The sequence below is a fragment of the Empidonax traillii genome, unplaced genomic scaffold (genome assembly GCF_003031625.1).
Source record: "Empidonax traillii isolate 1590-97213 ecotype Southwest subspecies unplaced genomic scaffold, ASM303162v1 scaffold127:size982661, whole genome shotgun sequence".
NCBI classification, from domain to species: Eukaryota; Metazoa; Chordata; class Aves; order Passeriformes; family Tyrannidae; genus Empidonax; species Empidonax traillii.
This window is the reverse complement of record NW_020955320.1, coordinates 183,012-193,817: the sequence shown is the minus strand read 5'-3', so window position 1 is coordinate 193,817 and position 10,806 is coordinate 183,012. Positions and strand designations below refer to the sequence as shown.

General features: G+C 37.7%; 1 protein-coding gene across 3 annotated transcripts in view; it reads right to left on the bottom strand.

Moving 5' to 3' along the window:
* SMARCA2 (SWI/SNF related, matrix associated, actin dependent regulator of chromatin, subfamily a, member 2) overlaps nt 1-10,806 on the bottom strand; it is a 116,873-nt gene that overhangs the window by 40,013 nt on the left and 66,054 nt on the right. For all 3 annotated transcript variants that reach the window (XM_027883520.1, XM_027883522.1, XM_027883521.1), the window contains 5 exons: nt 10,377-10,423; nt 8,881-9,047; nt 5,527-5,690; nt 4,576-4,803; nt 1,081-1,158 (listed from right to left, as the gene is read on the bottom strand). In XM_027883520.1, the coding sequence (XP_027739321.1) occupies nt 1,081-1,158; nt 4,576-4,803; nt 5,527-5,690; nt 8,881-9,047; nt 10,377-10,423 (684 nt within the window). The remainder of the gene's footprint in view (nt 1-1,080; nt 1,159-4,575; nt 4,804-5,526; nt 5,691-8,880; nt 9,048-10,376; nt 10,424-10,806) is intronic.

The following is a 10,806-nucleotide window of genomic DNA, read 5'->3' as shown; positions in this document are numbered from 1 at the left end:
GTAATCAAGCATTGGAACAGCCTACCCAGAGAGGTGGTGGATTCACCATCCCTGGAGGTTTTTAAGCAGAGATTGGATGTGGCCCTTAGTGCCATGATATAGTAATTGGAGTTGGATCAGGGGTTGGACTTGATGATCTTGGAGGTCTTTTCCAACCCAATCTATTCTATGATTCTATGATTCTATGTAGCTGTTTGAAGACTGTTAACTTGAAGTCTCCTTCTAGGAATGCCGCCCTTCTTAGGTTTGAACTTAAGGTGGAGGTTAAGTTTACAGCGCACAAGGCGATGATCTGTTTGACATTCTGCACTAGGCATCATGCGGGTGTGACGAACATTGCAGATATCTCTCTGTCGGACCAAGATATAATCAGTGAGGTGCCAGTGCTTGGACCTAGGATGTATCCAGGTTTTCTTCAGACTGTCTTTCTGCTGAAAGATAGTGTTGGTGATGGTAAGCTGCTGCTCAGCACAAAACTCTAGCAGATGTCGACCATTATCATTGCAGTTCCCAACATCATGCTTGCCTAGTACTCCTTTCCAGGCTTCAGAGTTCTTTCCTAATCTGGTGTTGAAATCACCAAAGATAATGATCTTATCATCTGCAGGAACCTTTTGGATAAGGTGGCGTAGGTCGTTGTAGAATTTATGATGATGATGATGATGTAGCAGCAGAGACGCAAGTAACTGGGCCCTTGACAAAACCATCAGCAAACCCCAGCTGACTCACCAAGAAGACAACAGTGTAAGTCTACTAATTTGCTATCTAGTTAAGTTCCTGTAGTTGTCCTCGCCAACAGGACAACTTTGCATTTTTGCACTACAAATTTCTCAGGTTGTGTCAGATTCTTCCTCCAGACTGTCACTGTTCCACTGTACTGACAGCAAGGATCTCTGAAGTATTTCTGTCATGTGAGGAACTCTGTGTTTAAGCAGACAACACTTCTTTCCTCAGATAAACAATGCAAGTAAATAAAGCATATTCCTCCAATAAAGTTTTCCAAAATTTAATGACAAAAGGTTAAAAGCTTAGTTAAAAACACTAGAGAAGATAATCTACTTATAATCACATCATCCTTACCATAAAGAGATCAAATTCCTCCTCACGTCGAGCAATCATCTGATTCAAAGTCTCATCATCAGGAACTTCATCTTCCTCCTGGTTACAAAGATGGATAAAATTATTAGAAAGTTACATGCAATTTGAAGTATCAGCCTTCATCAAGTCTGAGCTCCACTGACCCTCCCTCTCTGACAACGTGTGAAACACTCAAAAGTGAAACTAAAATTTTTAAAATGTTCAGCTATTCAGAAGTAATGCAAAAATAACACTTCATTAGAAAGACAACTGGGACTTACTACCACCTTCTTAGTTCAAGAATGTGGAAACGAACAAATGCACAATGAGGAAAATTTGGGCTGTGATTTTCCTGGGTCAAAAGCACAGTCAGTGCTTTGGTTAAAATGTATTTTCTACAGTGCTTCCTCAGATACACTATTCTACATTTTGAGATCTTTGCTGTCAAAACAAGGAGAATAAAGAAGTCTCGATTAAATGAAAAAATGAAATATGCCTTTTTACTGGAAAATAACACTGCTGAATCCCTTTCTCTTGAGCACAGTCTGCTTCCAAATTGAGATGTAAAAATTTTACTTCAGACAAAATCAATTATTTCATAAAAACAGAAACAGGCACTGGAAAAACAATTTACAACTGCAGCGTTCAATGAAAAGTGTTAAAGTTGAACAGTTATGATACCCATTTTAACACAGAGTCCATAATTTCAGTCTCCCTCCCTGAATTATTCTGAAATCCCAGACAACAGGTCACTCAAAACCATAAAACTACAGAGTGATTCCTTCATAGCGTTTTCTAAACCTGTTGTTACAGTATACTAGAGACCTATAATTCTTCATGAAAACTCGTGTTTCTAACCCAGTGTTATGAGAGCATAGGATGCTGCGTATAACACCCCAAAACCTAATACCCTGTAGCTACTTTTTTTTCCGAAATAAAGAAAAAATGGCCTTTATAAGTCCTCCAGTGGCAAGATTTCTATCACTCAGAAAAAACCCCCCAGTTCTTATTGATGCAATTCTCAAGGAACACCTTTGTACCTTAATGAGTATATAATTTAACATGAACAAAGCAAGTTGGAAAACGAGAGAGGGCTAGTTATTCTTACTGCTACTCATTGCTCCTTCAATGTTCCAAAAAAGGAAGTCATGTGGTTACACACAGAGAGAAAAAGACTCTTTAATGAATGTGATCATCCTGAAAGTTTCACACTCTTCCTACCATCAAAGTAACTGTTGATCTGAAAAAAGCCAAGAGATCCCACAGCGGAAGCTGTGTCCGTATTATCTGCCGTTAGTCTGAATAATCCTGTTGCCAACCAGGTAGACTTGGTAGAAGAAAAAACTAAAAATAAACACCAGGGCCAGTAAAAAATTACGCCGTGAACAAGTTACTGCTAATCACTTGCAATACACTGCTGCTATTCTAGTGAATCTTCCTAAATACACAAAAATTACCTCTTCATTTATCTAGTACTGTTGAAAGAAAAAACAGTGCAAAAAGAAGAGAAAAGAAGAAAGAAAAGTAAGGGAGTTTTGAAGCTAAACTTACAAAAACTACTAAGAAAGTACAAACTGCTCTCCACATAAGTGTGACAAGTTTAAAGCATGCTTACCATGGGAATATTTAACTAGGTGAACAGCAAACAATCTCTTTTTTTAGATGTGCTAGTACACATTTGCAAGTCAAAGTTGTTTTAATATGGCTGATACTACTGTTGATATATTAACTTTTAACTGAGAGATTTACTTTTTTCTAGTCAATCTCTCATGACATACTCAAATTTGTTTTCAGAGCTGCTGCAATGAAGACGCAATGTGCAGGACAGTGCAAATTCAATTCCTTTTAGTCCCTCAAGAGTTTCAGTATTTGGGCAAGTTTTGCATAGTCTCTGTTCACAAAGACATATTACTTGAAAGCTTCAGTCTGCTGTTAGAAGTCAGACACCAACACTAATGCTTACTTTAAACATTGATGCTGTGCTATGGCAAACAAAGCTTGCTCAAATCTGCTTGCTTCAGGATGGCAGACCAAGAGTATCTGAACAACACAAAAGAAGCAGATTGCTCTGAAGTCATCTATGAAATAAGGCAAGTCAAGTAGTCCCTGAGCTACAGGCCTGGCTTTGGAACCAGTAGATAAATACCTTCTAGGGCTTTGAAAGCATAATAAATTTACATCGATTAAAAAAAATACTTAAAATTTCTTACTCAAAATTTCTGCATATTTCAAGTTAATCTATCTACTAATATAGATAGCACTGGCTGCTTTAGAACTATGGTTTTACTTAATCAAAAATGGTACATACGTATCACCCCATTTCTGCAGTGACACCATAAATAAAAGACAATTACTGATACGTTTATCACTCTTCTTTAATTTTAGGAAAATATTAAAACGATACAAAATTCCTTCTAATGATGCATTACATTTTCCAAATGCGCAAGACAGAGTTTACACAAAAGAATTAATGGCTGAAAAAGTAAACTCCTCAGTCTTTGAAACTTTACACCATGTAATGATCAATGCCAGTGAAACACAGGCTATAAAACCTTCTTTCAGGATGCACCATATTGAGACATACAAGGCATACTCAGAGGCAAAATCAGTCTCAAATTCTCTTTGTCTTAAACTACTATAAGGTATTTTCAAGTTGAGAAAAAGTCACCACCAAACAGGATTTTTTTATGTGTGTTACCAGTACAATTGATACATTTATTTGCTCTCCCTCAAATACTGCTTTTGTCCAAATGCTGAATTTTGTTTAAATTAAGAGAAGAATCTGCAGTGACAGGCAAAAGAATAGGCTCATCATTCCACACAGTTCCACAGAACAAGACAATGAAGAGAGAGGGACATACAGTAGTGATTCTGTAACCTCTACTTTCCACTACTGTAAGAGCAGACTTGACAGCTCTTGTTAAACATTTAATTGTTTCTTGAAGAGGAAGTGGTGATGAGAAGCCCAGATGGGACACAGCACTAGAAAGAAGCAGTTATTTTGGTGGATTGCCCTAAGCTCAAAGCACATCAAAGCAGATCTTAACTCTTACCCAGGTTCCAAAACAGGCACAATAGGTACAGTCTTTCATGATTGAACCTAGGTAGTGCTAGTTGCTCAGCATGTCTGAAAATCAAATTACCTACATATAAATGGGATTTAGGAACTGGTTTATAGAATTTAGGAACTTTTCTGGAAAAAAAATCTTCTTTTGAATGCAATTATTTGCCAAAATTATGAAGGGTAGAATGGGTTTTAAGTTACAATGCCCAATTCTACACTAAGATTTAATCATAACCACTACTTCATAACCATTACATTATAACCTATTACTGTGACCATAAAAAAGAGAAAGATTAAGTTATTTCTTTGACTGATGGCAATAATATGACGACATTTCTAATTTCAAAGGAAATGATCATCTTTGTAAAGGAGGAAAAGAAATTACTCCATACTTCCTGAAACATCCTCTTTCTAATCATTTCTAACTAGCTTACCTCATTTTCTTCTTCATGCTCCAGTATAGCCTGTAGGAAGGCTCTCCTTTCATGGCTTGACGATTTCTGATCAAACATTCCTGCTTGAATAACTTTTTGATCTACATTCAGCTTATACTTTGCAGCAGCAAGTATCTTCTCTTCCACACTGTTCACAGTGCACAGTCGCAGGACTCGAACTTCATTCTGCTGACCAATTCGATGAGCTCTATCTTGAGCCTGCAAGTCCTGTCAGGTAAACACAGAGAGAGAGTAAAACTCCTTAGTCTCTCTTCCCTTACTTTTACACATGGCCATTGGTTATGATGTGATTTGCACAGATAACTAAAATTGCTGAAAACACAGCTATGTACTCCAAGAGATATCTCACTTCCGTTCTCAAAAAAAAAGAAAAAAAAAAGGTGGAAAAGACATACTTCAATTACCTCTTTCAGCTTTCTAAAATAAACCAAAGTGGTTTGATACCCACTTTTCCTGGTGATCCATTCTCAGTACTAACCACCATACTAATAGTGTAAGTTCAGTGTCTCAAGCTAAGACCTTCTGCACTCACATGGTTACCAATTTCACGAAACAGGCAGAATTCAGCACAACCTTTACTAAAGTACTGCAACCTACCTCCTAAAGGCTCAAAAGGCAGCATTAGTTATTAAGTCCCAAGGGTTAAAGAATGAACACAGTTACACAAACAAAAAACATTTATAACACTCCTAGCTCTGAGGATATCCTGAGACTCAGATAAAATATATACAGAGACACAGAATTAGTTCAGTGATTCAAACCAAAACACTTCCTGATCGTGGCAGTTTGCCTCACAAATTCCTCTCAAAGCAGTATTTTATGACTTACCTGGATTTTTCTCCTTTCATCGCAGGCTATATTTAAAGAAGCAACCCAAAATGAATCATAAATTCTTTGCACATTTCATGAATATAAGAAAATAAAAATAACCTGATGAGGATTCCAGTCGCTATCAAAGATTATAACAGTGTCAGCAGCCTGGAGATTTAAGCCTAGCCCTCCAGCCCTTGTACTCAGCAAGAAGATAAAGTATTGTGATCCAGGTTCATTGAACTTCTTCAACAGAGCAGCTCGATCCTCTGATTTTGTTGTGCCTGAAAAGAAAAAAATATGAATATCTCATAACAAAGACACATACTGAAATAAATACAATGTAGTTGCTAAAAGTACATGTGGAAGGGTAATTTTAGTGCACTGCTCTTCGACACCTCTGCCACATTTTACGTCACACAGAATAATGTTTTTGTCAATTGCCCATCACATGTAAGAGACGGACTTCTAAATATCTCTTTAAAAGTATTTACCTTGAAATTTCAAAAGTAAATCTTAAAATATTGGCAAACAGTGTTATACATTTTTATGACTCACATAAATTTCAACTGAAGTTACTATACACAAACAGAACAGAACTCTAGCTTTTATTAATGCCTTCTGGCTGTAACCGCATTAAATATTTTTAAAAGCTACTTATATAGAGATTTATCAAAATGTCACTGTTTGCCTTCAGAGTCATAATTAATATCAAAGGACTGAAAATTCTTAAAATGTTTTATCTTGAGGATGATATGTGTACAGAAGATGACTTTTTTTATTATCATGGTGGGTTAACCTCAGCTGGCTGCCAGATACACTCCCTTAGCACCCCCCCAGTATACGGGGAGAAAATAAGACAGAAAACCTCCTGTGCTGATAAAAAGGCAGCTTAATAAAAGTAAAAGGTACATATGCCAGCAAGGCGAGAAGAGGAACGTATTTTCTACTTCCCACCAGCAATCATATGTCCACCCGCTTCCTGGATAGCAGGGTCTCACAACTCATAATGACTAACTGGGAAGACAAATGCCATAACCCTGCATCCTCTTCCCTCAGCTTTTATTGCTGTTTGCATCCATTTTCCCAGTTTCGGTCAGCTGTCTCATCTGGGTTCCAGTTCACCGTCAGCCTACTGGCTTCCAGGGTGGAGGGGTGGTAGGGAGAGAAAGCTTTGACACTCTGCAAGTGCTGCTCAGCAATAGCTAAAACACTGGAGTGGTATCACTGGAGAATTATCAACCCTGCTGAACCATAAATGCAAAACACAGCACTGTATGGGCTGCCAGGCAGAAAGTTAACTCCATCCCAGCCAGAACCACCACAACCACAAAGCCAAACTGCTGGCCCACTGAACCCCTTAACTGGGTAAGGTACCCATATCAGTTGGGTAGTAAACTCTCAAGTGAGAAGACAGGTGGATAGAATCCACAAGTAGATTGCATTCCAGTATGGTAGGTAATTGCAAAATTGGAAAAGAAGAAAAATGGTTTATCTTAATGAACTACCTGGAAAATCCTAAAGAAAACAAAAAAAAACTACCTGGAAAATCCTAAAGAAAACAAAAAAAAAAAAACTACCTGGAAAATACTAAAGAAAATATCTTGCCGTAAACATTCTGGCATGAAAAAGAATTAATGTAAAAACACATGATGTACGGTTATTTAAAACATTAAAAATGTAATATAATTAATATTTCTTGAATAGAAGCATTAAAATATCCACAGGTCAGAGGTGTGCTTTGTTAGCATGCTAGTATGTTCTTAGGACAGTTTTGACAGAGAAATTCTGTGGCAAGCAGGTTTAAAACTCAGGTGGGATACCCTATTTAAATTTAAAGAATTGCAGAATCAATGACAGAATCAACTAGGTTTGAAATAACCCTGAGATGATCAACTACAACCTTTACCTGAACACCATCACATTAACTAGACCATGACACTAAGTGCCACATTCAGTCTTTTCTTAAACACCTCCAGGTGACTCCACCACCTCCCTGGGTAGTCCATTCCATCCATTCCAAAGTTTCATCATCCTTCCTGTGAAGAAATTCCTCCTAATGTCCAACCTAAACCTCTCCTTGTGCAGTTTAAGACTATGTCCTCTCATCCTGTCACTAGCTGCCCAGGAGAAGAGGTTGACCCCCACCTGGCTACAACCTCCTTTCAGGACGTTGTAGAGAATGATAAGGTCCCCTCTCAACCTTATGTTCTCCAGGCTAAATAACCCCAACTCCCTCTGCCATTCCTCATATAACTTATCCTCTAGACCCCTTACCAGTTCCATTGTTCTTTTCCAGACATGCTCCAGCACCTCAATGTCCTTCCTGAACTGAAGGCCCCAGGACAGGACACAGTACTCGAGGTCTAGCCTCACCCGTTCTGAGGACACAGGGACAATCACTGCCCTGGTCCTGCAGGATACACTATTGCTGATAAAGGTCAGGATACGAATGGCCTTCTTGGTCACCTGGGCACACTGATGGATCATGTTCAGCTACTTTTGACCAGCATCCCCAGGTCCTTTCCCATCAGGCAGCTTTCCAGCTACCTTGCCCCCAGCCTGTAGTGCTGTCGGGGGTTGTTGTGCCTTGCTACCCCCCCAGCAGACTAAACCAACATTCCCACCCAACTTGTTGTCACTGTGAATTTACTGAAGGTACACTTGATCCCTTCATCCAGAAAATCAATAAACATACTGAACAGTCAATAAATACATTGAACAGAATAAAGATATTGAACAATACTCCACAATGTTTCTAAACTATCTTTTCACTCAAAGGCAGTAAAACTCATCTGAAGGAACTGGGGCTTCTGATTTTTCTGTGAAGTTCAGGAAGAAAGCTACAGGTATTAATTTACCTGTCCCTGAAATTCAGACTGTGGAGAACAGCAGTTGAACTTTAAACAGATAAAAATCAATTCATTTCACTGGAATGTAAGCATGGCAGTGGCATTATCATCTCTTATCAAAAGAATATCTTCAGACAACTTAGATAGTGATGACTGATTGGGACCCTGGATTTTAAACTCTTTGTGAAAAACAGATGAGCCTCTAAGCATCAAATTTCTACATAATCTGCATTTAATGAACAGACCTGAGTGTTCATCAAAACAATCTCTTGACCAAATAATCTGCAGGTTAAACAGATTAAAGAAAATGTTGAAAGAGCCAGGGAAAATTACTTAACTCTACGAACAGAGACAAAAGCGTATCTTGCTCAGTACCTTGTCTGGAAGAATAAGAAAATGCCAGTGAATTGCAGCTTAAGGGTCTACTGCCATAATTTCATGATAAATATCCTTGCAGATCTATAATGTAATTTTTTGAACCTGTTTACACTTTTGTATAGTCACATCACAGTATTGGTGTGCTAGGAAGACACCATGAAGAGGATCCAGGGCTTCCATGCCCAAACTAATGCAGGATGCCACCTATCTTGCTATTTATCCTTTTTTTTTCCATTTAGCTTACCATCGAGACGCAAGTAAAGGAAATTTCGAAACGCAAAGTAGTCTTCCATAATGGTCATTAGTGATGTCATTTGACAGAAAAGAAGCACACGATGGTTAGTAGCTCGTAACTTTGGCAGAATGCGATCGAGTAGCTCAAACTTCCCTGAAGCCCGATAAAGTTCAGCTCTGTTGAGAGAAGCAGCACAGTAAATGCCAGAATGAGCCCACATTTAAAAGTTCGTAGTCATTATCACGTCAGAGTATAACAAAGAGACTAATTTACTTAATCTAAACAAGATTATAGCACCTTTCTTTCTTTAAAATTGCTTATGCTGATTAAAATAAAAAAATAAACACTGAATTCCCGTTTTCCTGATTTTTCTTCAGTTACAAAAACTGTGCAGACTTTCAACCACACAGAATACCCTCCTTTATGAATTTCAATGATTTTTCGTTATGTATCAAAACAAACATTATTTCTCACTGCAGTTGCAAGTTGTATTCATCAGGCACATGTTGGAAAGTGTTCCACTCAACTTTAACACACATAGAAGTGAAATACTGCAACCTGAACTAATATACAGAGATAACAGGAGTCTGACAGAGGATATACTGTTTAGTCATAAACTTTGGTAGTCCTGAACAGTGTTTAGTTGCTTTGGTTAGCTGCTCTTCTGTCTCCTGTGCTAAGGACTGCAAAACAGGCTCTGAGCACTGAATCAACCCATAACTGAGAAAATGACTTAAAGTAAACAGGATGTCTAAATCAGCATCACAGTGACACACTTTACAGAAATAAATTTCATGCAATTTTTTTCTAACCTTGAGTTTGTACTTGCAAAATATGATGGCAATGGTATAAAGTCCAGAAGATACATAGCCTTCTGATAGGCATAAATCTCTAATCACCAAAAGACTGAATTGTTTAAAAGACATGTATTCTGGTATACTAGCTAAGGAGACAAATAGTCTGGTACAGCTAAGTAGAGATAAGGGGAAAAAAGAAGAAATATCATCAACACCTGAACAGGAAGCAAGTCAGGTGGATGGTACACACCTTTTGTTCATAAAGCATCCATTAACTTGACAGTTGCACAAAGTGTCAAGAAAAAAAAATTCTATTTAATTTCAGATTATGCAAAAAATACTACTTTAATTTGGAATAGAGATGGTAAAGAGGAAAAGTAGAAGGCAAAAGTAACCAAGGGAAAAGAAAATCCCAACAGATATTTCTGAAGTCATTCCAACGAATTTCAGATAGTATCTAAATTATTTCAAAATAAGGGGAAAGCAAGACAGTTTTTTCTGCCTGCTATCCTGAAAGAGATGGAGGATCATGAAAAGATCCTGCAACACTTCTAGTACTAGAGTGTTTTGCTTTACGTATCTGCCCTGTGCCTCCTCTCCCTTTTTATAAGTTTGCTTGAGTTTGCTAGTATGTACCCTCCAAGAAAAGGATGTGATCAGTAGTTCCAATACAAAACTGTGAATAGGAGGAAAAACTGAAAGAGTTACCCGTTGATGACACCATTTGAGTAGCCTAAATGTTCAGCGAAGGACTCCTGCAGAGTTATAAGCAATAAAGAGATTACAAACTACACAGAAACCAAAAATTTTGCATTCTTATGGAAATTAAATATATGAGTGCTGGGTTTGAGTTTAATGATGATTGAACCCTTGAAATCACCTTGTAGCAACAGTGCTCTGCTTCATGTTTTTCTGTGCTATTATTTGAAATTCATTGTTTGCAGAAGTAAGCTTTGTGTTTTACCATTTTACAAATACAGTAGAACTCTAATTCTAGAAGATCCATTTGCAAATTACTCAATTTATTTAACCAGCATACATGAGAACAAAGAGTGAAAACTACAATGATAATACATCACAATAGGAACTTAATTATTCATTCATATATGTAGCTACATTCCAGATATTTATGACAGTT